The sequence below is a fragment of the Homalodisca vitripennis genome, chromosome 1 (genome assembly GCF_021130785.1).
Source record: "Homalodisca vitripennis isolate AUS2020 chromosome 1, UT_GWSS_2.1, whole genome shotgun sequence".
NCBI classification, from domain to species: Eukaryota; Metazoa; Arthropoda; class Insecta; order Hemiptera; family Cicadellidae; genus Homalodisca; species Homalodisca vitripennis.
This window is the reverse complement of record NC_060207.1, coordinates 36,019,616-36,037,203: the sequence shown is the minus strand read 5'-3', so window position 1 is coordinate 36,037,203 and position 17,588 is coordinate 36,019,616. Positions and strand designations below refer to the sequence as shown.

Genomic DNA, 17,588 nt, shown 5'->3' with positions numbered 1-17,588 from the left:
TAGTAAAAGATGCAATCACAATGGCAGACAGTTCCAACTGCTTTCTTCACATTGCATTTCATAGCCACATTTAGACATGAAGAAAATATATATTCCTTATTGACTGTCTTAAGTCCCAAACAGTGAGGACAATTTTTTGTTGATTGCTGCCAATGTTTCTGGCCATTGCAGGCCTGTCAGAATGCGGACCACTCTCCACTGAAATGCAGCCATGTTTGAGTCACCTACACCACTCTTTCATTTGAGTATCACACATAGTCTCATTACCAAACCTATAATGTATCGTAGAGTCTGTCTCTGAAGCAGAATGGCCAAGTTTCTGGCAAGACTTAACTCTTAGTTTAAGATGTACAGTTATAGTGATACGTGATATAATCACATGTAACTAGGCATGAAACAGAGCTTTGTGATTCATTAGCTGAGCAGAGCACAGATTATGCCTGGTGGCAGTCCGAAGGGTCCCCCTCCATTCCCATATAAGGTCTGAGACAGTCATATGTTATCTCCTTGTATACTATGCCAGAGCATCCATTGGCTGGGTAGAGCACAGAGTATGCCTGATGGCAGTCACTGAAGGGTCCCCCTCCATACCCATATAAGGTCTGAGACAGTCATATGTTATCTCCTTGTATACTATGCCAGAGCATCCATTGGCTGGGTAGAGCACAGAGTATGCCTGATGGCAGTCACCGAAGGGTCCCCCTCCATACCCATATAAGGTCTGAGACAGTCATATGTTATCTCCTTGTATACTATGCCAGAGCATCCATTGGCTGGGTAGAGCACAGAGTATGCCTGATGGCAGTCACTGAAGGGTCCCCCTCCATACCCATATAAGGTCTGAGACAGTCATATGTTATCTCCTTGTATACTATGCCAGAGCATCCATTGGCTGGGTAGAGCACAGAGTATGCCTGGTGGCAGTCCGAAGGGTCCCCCTCCATTCCCATATAAGGTCTGAGACAGTCATATGTTATCTCCTTGTATACTATGCCAGAGCATCCATTGGCTGGGTAGAGCACAGAGTATGCCTGATGGCAGTCACCGAAGGGTCCCCCTCCATACCCATATAAGGTCTGAGACAGTCATATGTTATCTCCTTGTATACTATGCCAGAGCATCCATTGGCTGGGTAGAGCACAGAGTATGCCTGATGGCAGTCACTGAAGGGTCCCCCTCCATACCCATATAAGGTCTGAGACAGTCATATGTTATCTCCTTGTATACTATGCCAGAGCATCCATTGGCTGGGTAGAGCACAGAGTATGCCTGATGGCAGTCACCGAAGGGTCCCCCTCCATACCCATATAAGGTCTGAGACAGTCATATGTTATCTCCTTGTATACTATGCCAGAGCATCCATTGGCTGGGTAGAGCACAGAGTATGCCTGATGGCAGTCACTGAAGGGTCCCCCTCCATACCCATATAAGGTCTGAGACAGTCATATGTTATCTCCTTGTATACTATGCCAGAGCATCCATTGGCTGGGTAGAGCACAGAGTATGCCTGATGGCAGTCACCGAAGGGTCCCCCTCCATACCCATATAAGGTCTGAGACAGTCATATGTTATCTCCTTGTATACTATGCCAGAGCATCCATTGGCTGGGTAGAGCACAGAGTATGCCTGGTGGCAGTCACTGAAGGTTGCCCCTCCATTCCCATATACGGTTTGAGACAGTCTGGTCTACAAAGAGACTATCTGGTGTGTTTCATTTACACTCAGGAATTGAGAGGGTGTCCGCAGTTTAATAGTTTGTTGTGATAAGGTTGTGGTTAACATGGTTTTTGTCATGCACAATCATTTGACATTGAAAAAAAAACTGTTTTAAGCATTGATTTATAAAGAAATCCAAATAAGTATTAAACAAATATTTATCATAATTGTATTTGACCTATTAACTTCTAATATCATAACAATTATTTTATATTAGGTTTCCAATAACAATAACAGAACATTGAAATTGAAAAACTAAGTGAAACAACTAATCAAAACTATAGTAAGTAATAAATATATAAATTAATTTGAAGACTGACCATCTGGACACACTATTTTGAGCTGTTCTTGATATAAGTATGCATCACCAACAACTGAAATGCCTTCATCCAATGCTGGTTTACCACATGAAATACCTGAAAAAAGTTTATTTTGTATTTAAGTCTATATTATTAAATTTGAATTATAATTAATATAAACTGCAATAACATTTTTTTACTAAAACATATAACTAAAAAGCCATTGTACCTATATATTCAATACTAATACAATTTTAAAGTTGGATTTGTTGGTTTGTGATTTAATTATATTATGAATGGTCTTGTATGGCACTTACATCTATAATACTTATATCTTCTCCTTCCCAATTCTTTCATACAAACAACATGACTTCACTAACACTTTATAGCCAACAATGATAGTTTGTAAATAAATGATCATGCTTACTAATGATGTTTTCAAATGCTTTATAATACTTTTCAGTTGAGTTAACATACAAAAATGTTTGAAAAAATATTAAATTATAATTTAACTGAAATTACAATTGTAAGAATTAAGATAATATAAGAAGTTACAATATTTGAAATCAAGTTGATTTGACTTTAATTTGTACAAAGAGCTTGTAATAGGGGTTTTGTAAGGAGAATATTGTGTTAGTTAAATGGTTTCAAGTAGTCAATTTGTATTAGTGTTATAAGTTTGTGAAGAAATTAACATGTGTATGTATAGTTTATTCATTCAAATTCAATATTAGGTAGAATAAAAAATTTAAAAACTAGGCAATACTTTACCATGTTAACTGCCACCATAAAGAATTCTAAAGTTCCCTGTATTGCCAATATTTTCTGTATTTGTTTTCTATGTGATTCGCTTGTTAGCTTGGCAGCGCAGCGCAGTGTCGCCATACGCCTGGTAGCCATCTTCACACCTGAATTTGTATTAAAACAACAATAAATATATAGTCAGTTTACTCACGGACACATCTGCCACGAAACCGTGACCATCGCTTGTTAGCCTGGCAATGCAGCGCAGTGTCATCATATGCCTGGTAGCCATCTTAACACCTGAGTTTGTATTTGAAACAACAATAAATATATAGTCAGTTTACTTACGGACACATCTGCCACGAAACCGTGACCATCGCTTGTTAGCCTGACAGCGCAGCGCAGTGTCACCATATGCCTGGTAGCCATCTTCACACCTGAGTTTGTATTTAAAACAACAATAAATATATAGTCAGTTTACTTACGGACACACATCTGCCACGAAACCGTGATCATCGCTTGTTAGCCTGACAGCGCAGCGCAGTGTCACCATATGCCTGGTAGCCATCTTCACACCTGAGTTTGTATTTAAAACAACAATAAATATATAGTCAGTTTACTCACGGACACATCTGCCACGAAACCGTGACCATCGCTTGTTAGCCTGACAGCGCAGTGCAGTGTCACCATATGCCTGGTAGCCATCTTCACACCTGAGTTTGTATTTAAAATAACAATAAATATATAGTCAGTTTACTCACGGACACATCTGCCACGAAACCGTGACCATCGCTTGTTAGCCTGACAGCGCAGCGCAGTGTCACCATATGCCTGGTAGCCATCTTCACACCTGAGTTTGTATTTAAAATAACAATAAATATATAGTCAGTTTACTCACGGACACATCTGCCACGAAACCGTGACCATCGCTTGTTAGCCTGACAGCGCAGCGCAGTGTCGCCATATGCCTGGTAGCCATCTTCACACCTGAGTTTGTATTTAAAACAACAATAAATATATAGTCAGTTTACTCACGGACACATCTGCCACGAAACCGTGATCATCGCTTGTTAGCCTGACAGCGCAGCGCAGTGTCACCATATGCCTGGTAGCCATCTTCACACCTGAGTTTGTATTTAAAACAACAATAAATATATAGTCAGTTTACTCACGGACACATCTGCCACGAAACCGTGACCATCGCTTGTTAGCCTGACAGCGCAGCGCAGTGTCACCATATGCCTGGTAGCCATCTTCACACCTGAGTTTGTATTTAAAATAACAATAAATATATAGTCAGTTTACTCACGGACACATCTGCCACGAAACCGTGACCATCGCTTGTTAGCCTGACAGCGCAGCGCAGTGTCACCATATGCCTGGTAGCCATCTTCACACCTGAGTTTGGCCATACTGCCATAAATCGTACTTGATACCAGCACAAGCTGTGTGAGGGGTGGTGTAGAAGGAGGGCCACAGTCCACTGCTGTAAAGTTAAATTATACATTCTTACACAATTAGTTTATTAAAAAAAATTTATTTATGGGAACATTTTCTATTAGGATTTTTTCTGTTTGGGTAACTTTCTGACATTTACATCAGTGTTAGTCAATTACTATTACAAAAATGAAGCAGGCATTTGTTTTCTGTATATTAATATTATTTATACATAAAGTGCTCCACATACATGTATACACATTTAATTTTGTATTGCTTGCTTTTTACTATAACCATCATTTTGAGTCTTTGAATTATTTAAAGCATCTTTAATGCACAAAATATTTGATAAAATACAAATTGAAAATTACAAACTTTTCCATTGCCAAAATTAATTGTAAGAATCAAGAATTTTATTGCCATTGATCTTTTACAAGATATAGGTATTGTTAATCAATTGAAAAGAACAATTATTATACTACTAAGTAATTTTACAATTAAATATTTCATTACTTAAAACATTAATTTAGACTAGTTTTTAAAATTAGATTGAGTTTTGTGTACTATCAGTAATATTTAAAAGATGTATATACTCTGTAAAGTCAATATTTGAGCCTTTCTAAACAAAGGACGACAGCTGGCTTTGAAACTTGCACTCATTGTGGCTCATATAACAGTTTTTTGTGTATCTCAGAATTTATTTTTAAGAGTATACAAGTACATTTCTTTGGTGTATAATAAAATTAAATTTGTGCCAGTAAAAGTTTGTTTTGAAAACTTCAAAAAAGCAGTATTGTATTTTGTTTTAATTATTTTTCAGTCTCCATTTTGTTTCAGTAAGCATCAGAATTGTACTTCCACAGAGTGTTATTTTATACCATTGAGTATGTAGGGTTTTGTTATGATCACTGGACGAAGAAGCATGCAATAAAAAAATCTGACTTATAATTAAATGGTAATGTAATGTAGATTTATATTTTCTGGAATAAACCAAAGCTGTTTTATTGAGTTATAATCTTTCAATATCAGTCAAATTTGATGTTTCGAAAACATGTTGTATCACCTACGTTTCTACAAGTAACATATTTCAGAAAAGGATAACAAATCATGTTGATGATACTACACCTGCATTGTGTTGCCCTCATAGTAAATTACAACCACAAAGGAAACCGTACCTTTACATACAGTACCATTGGTCCATGTACCGTCACGTTTGCACATGGTAAAGTCAGCCCCTTGAAGTGTGTATCCTTGACGGCACTGCACTTGTACCTTGTTACCCTCATAGTACGAACTTGTGGTTTTAAAGTTTGTTACTGTATAACCAAACTGTGGTCCCTGTAAATATCAACAAATTATTACAATTTTACAATCACTCCTCCTTGTTTTCTTTTGCCAACAACGTTGTAATAATTAAGACCAATAATATTGAAAAAGCCTTGCTCTTATTAATATCCATTTTATATAATCACATTTTGAGTCCAATTACCAATAACTTTGACAAGGCCAAGAGATCTTCCATCCTGGGTATTTTGTACTAAATCCCTGTATATAGCTTCTTATTTAGTTTTAGATTTTAAACTCAACTATGATGCAGTTTTTATTAGTTTTGTGAGTGTTATCTTGATTTAGTTGACATATATCTTTTAATATTTTCATGTATATATGGTGTTTCATGAAAGTTTGGCACAATAAAAAGCAGAATTTCATACAAAAATGTGTCCAATCTGTAAGAATGTCGAAGTTATATTTTATTGTAAATTTAATGACAAATGTAACAGTATTGGTAAATATATTGTATTTAATATATATATATATATATATATATATATATATATATATATATATATATATATATTTAAATAAGACAGTTACAGTTACAGTGTAAGACAGTGTGGGGTGTATGTAAAAATTTCTATATGAATAAAATTGAAAGAAAACTACTTAACTTAACTGTTAATAATGCAAAACCCAAATTTTTAAAATCAGCACTTGCGACGAAAAAAAAAACATACGAGTACAACTAACACGTTAGCAGGTTTTATGAATAAAAGCTGAATTTTATCAAGTGCTACAGTGATGCATAAAACAAAATACACCACATGAAAAAAACATAATATTTTTTAACTAATCAGTACCAAATAATGAACTACTCTTCTTCTTCGATAAATCTAGAAGGCATGGCAAATGCAAATTTCACTCAGCCATGTATACGAACCATTGGATACAATAGGTTAAAAGGTAAACATAAAATAGTACTACATTAATATCCAGTATGATCTCTCAGTCATACAGTATTGGTTGAGCCATTTTTACCACTTTAAAAGCTATATTTCAGAAATCAATAGAAAATAGAACTTTCAAATTCATTCTATCATGTTTTATATTTTTATCTTCAGAATGAATTTACCTAATCTTGATTGCAAAAAATAGATATTCTTAATATGGTTAGAAGCAAAATTCAAATTGAAAAAGGAACAAAACTGTCAAGTTTATCCCTTTTCTTAAAATACTAAAGTTGGCCAAAATAATGTATAAGAATCAAAAACAAAATTTGTTGATCTAAAAACATATATAATTGGTATATATATATATATATATATATATATATATATATATATATATATATATATATATATATACATACAGTTGGCAATGGAAAAATTTAAAATCAAACCGCTTTTTATTAATATTGTTAGCTAAATAAAACCAGCCAACCAACAGTTTCATTATAATCATATTCAAGACAGGAAAATGAACATAAGTTGTAGAACTTATAATGTGTTTTCAAAATTATAAGGAAAAGCAAAGAGAAATTCAAGAAGTAAAATAATAAATATATAAATCCAGTGTAATGTGTATAAAAGACACTACTCAATATGAAAATTTTTTATATATATCACAGTATAATATGTTAGTTGTCAACTTAAAGATATAAAAACACTATGTAAACCAAAATGTTATCAAAAAGTTTTTACACTATTAAATTTTATAATACATTGTGTAGTATTGTTTATTGAAGCTTTTGCACCCCAAATGGTAAAGATGTGTTACTACGCGTATACAACTACAAGATCATGTCATTATTATGGGAAATAAATATTCACCTCAGGTCGTGGGCATGTTTTAGGAGATTTGGACACACAGTCCAAGGTGTGAGGGTTGACAAGTAACCCAGAGAGATCTCGCCACTTGCCGTCACCTGCACATTGCCACCTGACCTCCCCCCCCGGAACTTCCAGTCCGCCCGCCATTAGCCGCAGCCCCGTCGGACACTGGATAGTGGCAACCTTGCCATACCAACTGCTTGGCAGGGTCAAGTGCTTTGTGGACACTTTAGGGCACTCCACCCTGACACAGCTTGATGTTCCGCTCCACTCTCCTGCTGCAGTGCACACATGATCCACTGGACCGTCGAGAGCAAATCCTTTGTCACATGTCACTGTTGCTTTGCTTCCTGGTGCAGATACATGAATTAAAATAAAGAATATTTTGTTTACCAATAAAAACTATGTATAAACATAACATTAATCTTAAAATGAACAGTGAAGAATTTCTATTACAAATATTTACAGTTAAAAGTCTAAATGGGTCACCAGCACCAAACCCGTTATTATTTATGCTCTAAAAAATTTCAAACTGTGTTTGATTTGAAGGGATCTAGCAGTAGAAATGTTATTCAATTAAAGCTGAGTATTGCATAGAGAGAGTATTGTGCCCTTGACATTGATGACATTAAGTTTATACGTAAACTAAATCCAGATAAAAAAATCATTTGTGCAAGAGATGAGTGATTGTATTGTCTTATAAAAATAACAATTTTTATGTCTGGTATATATTATAACTGAGAACATGTCAATGCTGGGAGAGGGTTAAAAATGCAACAAAAATACTGTAACTAGTTCTAGTGTCTATTTCAATCCCACGTTATAACGAGAGGAATCTTAGTGGTTCAGAACATTCTCACACATAACTTCTACGTATTTCAGTTCAATTATTCATTATTCTAATGTATTTGTTGAAGGAAATATTGTTGTCGCAGGTGCAAAGAACTCATTGATCTTTAATAATGAAATTTGTGAGAAGGGACAAGATGAGTCCCAAACGGTGTATTATTTAAGAACTTATGAAAAGACACCATGTTTAGAAGTTCTACATTACCTACAGTGAATGAGTTCACAGCAACAGATCCATTGGTGATGATGACCTTGGGGCAGACAACTAGAGTACAGCTGAAATTGTTGGGAGGAGGTGACCAGCCAGATACGGTACAGGTTGTGTTATACTGGTCTTGTTCTCCATCAGTCCGGTACCCCTCACGGCACCCTATCTGAATCTGGTTGCCCACATGGTACCTGCCATCTTCAACAATATCAGGTCCCGCCAAGAGAACTGCAACTGTCTCACTGCACAGAGGATGAAATGAAAAGTCTGTTAATTTACAGGTAATGTTGGTTCCACAAACCAGATAATTGGTGAATTACACCCAATTGATAATCACATCGATTGGACAGTTTTTCAGTCATAATAGTAATGTTATTCATCATTGAAAAACTACAAAATAATATAGTTTTTTTATAAATAGTACTAACTGTTATCTAAAATTAGTAAAATAATGTTTTCATTAACCTGTTTATAAAAACAAGAAATAAAAATTAAACCTTTTTCTTTTAAATTAAGAATAATACGGCAATTAATGACAGAGAAATTTATATATTCAATTTTAATTTAATCTAAATTGCATTAACACTAACTTAGCCTATTCACATTCATTTTATCCCTAATAATACATTATTGAATAGGATTAATTTCATTCATCTTGAGGTAAAACTATACCAATATAGTTACTCTAAATTAATTATTAATATACTAAAATATATACTTATTTATGTATTTGCAGGTTATTGGCAAGCATTGGGGTGGTTCATGACTCCATGTCTTGTTAGAGAGGCAAGTGATGACTTCACTTCCATTCAACTCATAGCCTGACTTGCATTCAAACTCTAGTTTAAAGTATTCCTCAGCGTTTCCCCACATCATGCCATGCTCAGGCACATACACGTCTGGACACTCGCCTCCTGAACACACAAGTGAATACGACAGGTATATATCTAAAGAATGTTTCAAATATCAGTAAAATGTTTAAATGTTGACACATAACATATATTTTACGTAAATTACAAGAAAGCTTACTACGTTCGTTGGTAAGGACATCAGGAAGATCATTTACATAAAGAAGGAATAACAAAAAGAAATCACAAATACATATTTAAAGGTACTAATTTATATCTTTTTTCAGGCTTAATTCCTGGAAATGGCATGTATGCTTGTTTTATGTAGTGACACAGTATTTTAGGCCTACTGATAGTATATTTTCAATAATTACTTGAACCTGAAAACTCTACAAATGTAATATGTTATACGTCATTCTATCAGAATAAATAGCAAAAACTTTTAAAACTTAACAATTTTTAAAATTGTATTAAAAAATTATTAAAATTATAATTTAAGTTATAAATGTAAGTGATTTAAAACAAGTCCAAATATATATTTAGTAGAAAATACTATACTATCCAAAAAATATGTAGCTAATAGCAATTTATTTTGTACGTGTAAATGTGTGTAGGTACATCTGTCCAATACTACAACTACATACACATAATGATTTAATTTTTCTAGGAAACAGAAAAAATAAATATACCTCTTTACAAAACTCTAAGACAATACTTTATTAATAATTAGTTTAATCAAACTTTATTTATATCATGTACTAATACAGTATAAGCTAAAACTTTTGTCTATTCTGAGTCTTTGGCCACATTCCTCTTCCTGCCACTTCTGTTATCCAATAGTAGTTTTTAAGCAAAATAAAAGAAAACTAACAAGATTGTTAATTTTTTCCAGCCATATGCATTTTTAAATAATTAGAGAATGCACACTCTTTTTACTAGTGACATAAAGAAGCACATACAGAACTGGTTATTCAGAGATGGCAACTAAATGACAATCTTAATTGGCCTTGGTACTAAAAGGGTTAAAGTAATATTACAAACTTAAATAGGTGGTATTGCACAAAAATAACTGATATGGATTACTTTGACAAGAGGGCTTCTCTCCACTCCAAGTTCCATTTACCAGACATGTCCTGTTCTTGTTACCAACGAGACGATACCCGTCCTGACAATGGTATTCAACTGTGTCCTGGTACAAGTAGGACTGGCCAACTATCCACCCTGCAGGGAGGTAGCCTGGGAAACCACAACTCCTTTCTGAAAAATAATAAAATAAACTACAATTTCTTTTCTCATTTTCCAAAATACATTCACTAGAAACAGTGACCTATTATGACTGTGAGTACACCAACAATTGGAGTTTATTTATATTCACACTGATAGCGTTTATATGAACTACATAAAGTTAAGTTATAGAAAAGAGCCCTGATGTAATAAAACTTTTTAGTTTTACTACATGTTCAGGGTAATACTAATTTATTTTGGAGATGGTTTCAAATGATTACAGAGATTAGTAATAATAAAATGTTTGTTAGTTTAAGTTACTTTAATATTATTAACGTAAGCTTATGAATTTACTTTGAACGTTGCCTGTGAAAAATTGTATTTTTTTAATACAAAATTTGAATTTTCCTTAAGTGAATATTTTTATTAGGCAAGCACAAGCTGGTCAAAATCATATAAGTTTTATGTAACTTACTGCTGCAAACAGGTGCTTTGCCTTCCCAATCTCCATGAACCAAACATTTCCTCTCCAGTTTTGTCACCTCACTGGTGACAAAATATTTAAAGGAGTAACCAGGATCACATGTGTAATTCGCAGTGTTCCCTGACACTGACACCTCTATTGATGTAAAGGGAAGTGTAGAAAGATTGTCACATCCTTGACACACAGTTGACTGTTCTATCTGGAAACAATTTCAACTATATCAATTGAAAGAACAAACACATTTAGTTGTTAAATCAGAATTTCATATATGGAAGAAGGCCATAGGTAATTATAACCAAATGCCATACCTATAATATATAGTACATACTGTTACTACATACAATATATACAGGTGTTTGAAAAGTCATAGAGTGATTTAATAATATTTTAATAATTTCATGTAAAGTAATGAGACTTGGTATATTAATATTTCCTATAAATATTATTTATGCAATTGTCAGGTTTTTATCTCATCAGGAGGACAGCCCACAAGGAGTCAGAAGAAAATCTTAAATTGGATCATATATCAAGATGTACATCAATCTAAAGGTCTGTTTTAGTAGAATACAATGCCACAAACTGAAACCTCAAAAGGTTTACCCTATCCAAAATGGTGGCGTTTTCAAGTTATCTGGAGGTATTTGGCGAGTTCCTTCACTGATACGATGAATTAGTTCTTGTGTGTTGGCAATAATGATCACAAATGGGATTTCCGTGATAGTGTATTATTCTTGAAAAATCTTTACCTTTTACGTCCTTGTTAGTAAGTTAAAGTTGTTGATGACATTCCTACTGTCATTCTAACATTAAAGTGATTAATTGTTTATCTTATCTAATGTAATTGTAGAATAGGTTCAGACAGGAAACTTTATTTTTCTTTCAACTGTTGCATTGATCTTTGTGAAGAAAGTGATAATTTTTACAGTGTAAATTGGTTTATAAAGCATGTTTTATTAACACTGACTAGTTGTGTATTTTGTTATTGTGATGTCTCTGACTGAAACTCAAAGAATAACCCTGCTTATGATGAGGGGATATGGTAATCGTTTAAGAACATTTGATCAAGTTGTGCATTTATATAATGTTAGTTTCTTGGACAGACCACCAGTATAAAAGTCTACAGTACGTAGAACAGTCTAACGTTTAGAAGAAACTGGCAGGGTAAAACACTGCAATAGAAGTGGTAGACCTAAATCTGCTACAAATGATAAGATAATTATCCGCTCAGAGACCGATCCAAATTTCTTGCGATCAATTTTGTGGTGTGATGAGGCATGTTTCAAACTAAATGGACGCATAGCTGTGTGTACTGGTCGGATGTAAATCCGCATAACGTAATCCAAGCTTAACTCAAGTGTTATGGTATGGGGAGGTATTTCGAGTACTGCACTGATTGGTCCTTATTTTCTTCAAGGAAATGTTAAGGAAAGTTACTTATGGTTGCTACAAGAAGTAGTAGTTCCCGAGCTCAGAAACAGTCCTATTATCTTTAATTTATATATTTTTTATACTATTATACTCCAATAATTCAGAGTGTGATAAATAATTCTCAATACTTGAAACTGTCTTGCCATGAAGTGAAGAAGACAATCTGTACAATCTGAGCAGATGACATTTTGTAATGTTGAAACCTAAATTCTCCACACTTTGTTGTGCTACTGCTTATCCTACTAGGCATACACACAAAATTGTATTCAGGGTGAGGTGATTCAAACTGTATCATTAATTGGAATCCAGCATAACTAAAACCCATATACTAATATATTGAAAATAATGTTTTTGTGACACCATCATCATAAATGACTACAAAAATAAGTTACAAATCAAACTAAGGAAAATACCTGCACCTTTCCTTGAACACCTGACCGAAACTGACCCCAATTTATAACATTTCCCTCTTCCTGAGCCTGACATAGCGTAGCGAGCAAGTTAACTTTCTCCGCACCAAGGTTGTGATTCCAGAGGTTCACATGGGTCAGATATCCTACCAGAGACTCTGCCGCATTGAAACCTCCTCCAATCCTATCTTGCTCCTGTCCAAGCACAAGAACTCCACCACCTGAACACAAAAATATATGTGACATAAAGAATTGTAATAATTGTGTCTGAGGTTCATGTTAATACCTTCTATATTCTTACCTGGAATATGAGTATTGTTAGAAAGTCCTATCCCTTTGTCTTCCAATGATCCATCTTTGTAAATCAACCACCGACCCTCAAGCGAGGTCCACTCTATACAAATGTGATGCCAGATTCCATCATTGGCTGTGACATCTGTTACAACACGTTGGCCATTTACATACAGCACAAACCTGTCACAACATTCGAGAAATCTTCAATTCACTGTCATTTATTGGTATTATTAACTAGCATATGACATATTAAAATATATCTGTACAAGAAAAATTGAAAATGTTGTGATCAGTGAATGTATATTGCAGTCAAATTTGGAGTAAAGCTATTCAATATTATTCATGATAGAGATGTGCAGGAAAAAATAGATCCACTCTTGAAACCAAAAAATATTAATATGATAGAATATGGAAACTACAGGAGCGCCAACGCATGTAATCAGGAGCCGAAATCCAATTTGCATTTTATAAGCATAAAACTTTCCCGTGAGAGAAAATAATTGATCGTCATTCGCGCTAGTTTTGGTGAAGGTAAAAATGGAAGAGTATCAACAGCGTTAAGATTACGAAATTATATTTTTGTTCAAAGAGTTCTTTTTCAGCTTTACATACTCAAAACCAACTGTCAGACCTGTAAGTAAATGTTAAATCAGCATTACCTAACCATAAACAGACATAAAGTGGCAACTTTGTCTCTTTATCTAGTTGTCTGCAATGATATAACTATTATTCGTGTATTCATTTGGGTCGGTTTTAACCTAGGAAAAATATCATCCGAGAAAAAAATTATTATTCTATATTTTTAAACCTTATGATAATGTCCCATTTCGACCTCCACCAAAATTTGTATGACCGATGATCAATTTCTTTTTTGAATAAATTCCTCATCAATTTCAAGAAAATCCATGTTGTGTGCTTAAACAGTGCAAAGTTTAAGGCAAATATAGCAAAATATTATTGTATTAAAAGAACGAGATAGATGAAATGTTTTATTTTATTCAAAATTTGGATATAGATATAATTTTTTTATTTAATATTTTATGGGTTTAATTCCCCTCTTTTCAAAACTAAAAATAATATTTCTTACATTCTTGAATAAGATTTATTTCTTACACATTAGGATTTTACAAGACAAATATTAGTGCAAAAGTAAAGTGTTACAATCTGAATTTTTGTATTTATAGTTTTTAGGTAAAAACATATATAGACGGATAAAAATAAATTAATGAGTGGTTATGTATTTATTTGTATTTCCCCTCTTAATGCTTATCAAACATGATGACAAGTCAGTTAGAAAATTAAATCGTCATCTTTTTAGTTGTCTGATGTTTTAGTTGCTCAAATGCATTCTGCTATATGTTTCTACCCTTGAAATATTCAGCCACTGACTATCTGTTGTTCAGGATGGCCTCAGAATATCTAATCATTGGCTATTTTCGATATAGTTGCTCACCAAATAATATTTTATTTTTGAATAAAACTTTACTTATATTAATACAGTCACTTTAACTATTAAGTCTTCCACAAGATTTCCCAAATAAAAAAATAAGCTGATATAAAGCTTCTGTAAAATAAGCTTCAAATCTAGTGATAAAAGTTTTAATAATCCTTACCCATTGTAGTCTGTAAGGGTCAGCGTGTTGTCGTGAATGCTAGTGGCATATGAAAATATGGTACCATAGTTGAAACGATCGTGAGTTCTCATCCACAGACAGACAGTCACCTGTACATACCAGTCAGTATACAAACATTTCTACTGAAGATAGATTTAAACAACACCATTACTAACTGAATCTTTTCTCATGAAGAACATCTTATTTCTTATGTGTTTAAAAAGCAATAAACAAAGTACTCTGAAAAATTGCAAAGTAACAAAAAGCTACATGAAATAAAGTTACAAGTACTTAACACTGCTAGTCTGAAAATGATTACATCAATCTAACATAGATTTCCAAATCTAAACCAACAAATCTTCTTCATACACAAAATTAAAACACTAATTTCTAAATAATAGAATTTTTAGCTCTCGATATTAAATAGTAAATTATCAATACACAAACATTTCATCCACTACTAAGGGCACATAAATGATTCCGAGGTTATCATAGGAAAAGAATAACAAATAGGTTTGTGGGAAAACTCTCTTATCCTCCTTTTATTTCATAATCCTGTCATTGATTCACTCTTGGAGTTACTAGCTCAGCTGATCTTTGCCTGATTATAAGGATATCATAGTTCTATGTAGTGATACTTTTGTTGTCTGGTTTTTGTAACTGTATTACTGTGATGCTTGCCTTGAGAATGTTTGACACCATGTTTCTTGAATTATTAAGTTACTGCATGTTTAATTTTATGTTTTGGATTTCATATTTGACAAGAAACAGATACCAGTTTTAAATACATGTAAGTTTTGATTCACTAAAAACACAAAATAACTGTAACATTACTGTTATCCCTACAAACTATCCAATAATTAACAATATACAAAAATGTAAGATCAATTAAGTAAATTATAAATTTAAGAAGATATCATTTCTAGGTTGTCACTATCTGACCCACAATCCGAACTACTACAAAGTAAGGCACTCAGGTACTATGGAACTTTGGTTAGTGACTGCACAGGTTGTAACCTTATCCATGACTGATTATATTTATTACAACTATGTCACTTAGTCAACTTACATTTTGATTTACTTTGAATAAATTGTTGATTTAAGTTAATGCATAACTGGGAATGCTTTGAATTACAATTTGAAGGTCTTGTCGACTGTAATAATTGCATATAAAATAATAATACTAAAACTCTACATTACCTCTTGCATGCTTGAGTATGGTCCCTTTAATTTGACATAGTTTGAAGTCCCTGGAGTTGGAAAGAAAAGAGTGAAGTTTGAAGGCAGGACTGAAATACATAACACAACATTTAATAATAAAAATAAAATAGATTTTCTTACATTGGAAGTAAATTAAGTCATTTACTTAAACTAACCTAATTAAGCTATAATAATAATTGTTTAAGTTCAAAGCAGTTCAAAGATTCAGACAAAATATATTTAAAAAAAACAATGATACATATAACACTTTACTGGTGACAAACTCCTACAACAATAAATAAATATGTACTTATATTATTGTATTTATATAATTATTTTAAAAAGTATGTTATAAGTCTTGCACAAATATTAAAACATTTTATTAACCCTTCAATGTGGGGATTCCCAAATATATTATTGCAATTGGGGTATTAAGGTATAAATGTGATCTTTTTTTAATGTTGAAAGCTATTGTTATGGTCATAATTCAATAACAAATGCCTCATAACACATAAACATTTTTTTAGTAGTAAAGAGCAAAAATGCAAAACAGGTGTTCTGAGCCTAGTAAGCGACTCCAAAGCTAACTCCTGTGTCAAAGTGTAGTGCCTTAGACCACACAGCCATCCTGATTTGATGATATGATTGTGCAGATAGCTCATGTAGGATACTCACTGTTTGGACTAAACCATTAATGAACTCACTGCAGTGAGCCTCATTCATTGGATGTGACTGTCTTATGAAACCATGTTGAAGGGTTAGATGATTTCCATTCGTGGTTTCTATTCATTCAATTTCATTGACTCTTGAAAATGTGAATGTATACTATCTACAACCGAGAAGAGATGTAGATTATTATTGATTCTTTTGTGAATGTACTGAACCAGATAGTTCAGTATTTAAGTCGTTATCTGGATATTTTATAGGAAATAGGTTTAGTTGCTTCAGACACTTAAAGAGTTTCATCTTAGATAGGAATGCCCGATTGATCAATCTAGCAGTTTCATTCCATTTACTCTTGGATTAAAAACTTAAGATACCCAAGTTTGAAAGTTAACTACAAACTAACTAGTCAAGCTATAATAGAGAGAGTTCCATTAACATTTAACTTATTTAGTTCAGATGTATAAAACAAGTAATTTACAAATAATGACTTCCAGTTTTTATGTCAATAGCAAAAAGAAGGCTACCAGTTTTTGAATCTTTTCAACCAAACTGAAGTTTGAAAATTTATAAATCTGAGAATTGTGATTGAATTAAAACGAATTTTTATACATTATATGTACAAGTGCACTGTTTTTTGTATATGTAATTTTAGAATTGTATGAAAAAAGTTGTTATTAAATTACCATCTTAAGTTTTATTCTTGATCTAACACTCAGGGTTAAGAAACAACAAAAAGCACCATTATCAATTCATTAAACACAGCATAATTGATTGTAATAATAGTACAAGTTCTTACAGGTTTCACAGAACTGTCCGTGATATCCAGGTGTACAAACACACTCTGGTTGTTCTGCGAGAGGTTGGCTGTGACAGGTAGCATTGTGTTGACAAGGACACGATGCACACAAGTCGATCTCAATCTCACAATGAGTTCCTGTGTATCCCGGCTCACACTCACACCTTCACAGACAATGTTCAGTCTAAGTCTCTCCTCTATTCATGAATATATTTGTAACTTAAGAAGTTTGGTTATTGCTACAGATTACATGTATGTATTCATT

At 33.3% G+C, this 17,588-nt stretch overlaps 1 protein-coding gene across 4 annotated transcripts in view; it reads right to left on the bottom strand.

Annotated features, from left to right (window-relative positions):
* Positions 1–17,588, bottom strand: part of LOC124359740 (sushi, von Willebrand factor type A, EGF and pentraxin domain-containing protein 1-like) — a 78,536-nt gene that overhangs the window by 734 nt on the left and 60,214 nt on the right. Inside the window, exons 23-35 of one of the 4 annotated variants that reach the window (XM_046812742.1) lie at positions 17,324–17,487; positions 15,862–15,950; positions 14,662–14,771; positions 13,056–13,228; positions 12,758–12,975; positions 10,908–11,115; positions 10,292–10,465; positions 9,079–9,274; positions 8,358–8,602; positions 7,304–7,653; positions 5,372–5,534; positions 4,069–4,245; positions 2,037–2,132 (exon numbers count right to left, since the gene is read on the bottom strand). In XM_046812742.1, the coding sequence (XP_046668698.1) occupies positions 2,037–2,132; positions 4,069–4,245; positions 5,372–5,534; positions 7,304–7,653; positions 8,358–8,602; positions 9,079–9,274; positions 10,292–10,465; positions 10,908–11,115; positions 12,758–12,975; positions 13,056–13,228; positions 14,662–14,771; positions 15,862–15,950; positions 17,324–17,487 (2,363 nt within the window). Of the gene's footprint in view, positions 1–2,036; positions 2,133–3,675; positions 4,021–4,068; positions 4,246–5,371; positions 5,535–7,303; positions 7,654–8,357; positions 8,603–9,078; positions 9,275–10,291; positions 10,466–10,907; positions 11,116–12,757; positions 12,976–13,055; positions 13,229–14,661; positions 14,772–15,861; positions 15,951–17,323; positions 17,488–17,588 lie in introns of those variants that run through there. The other 3 variants (XM_046812751.1, XM_046812759.1, XM_046812768.1) reach the window with 3 other exon arrangements.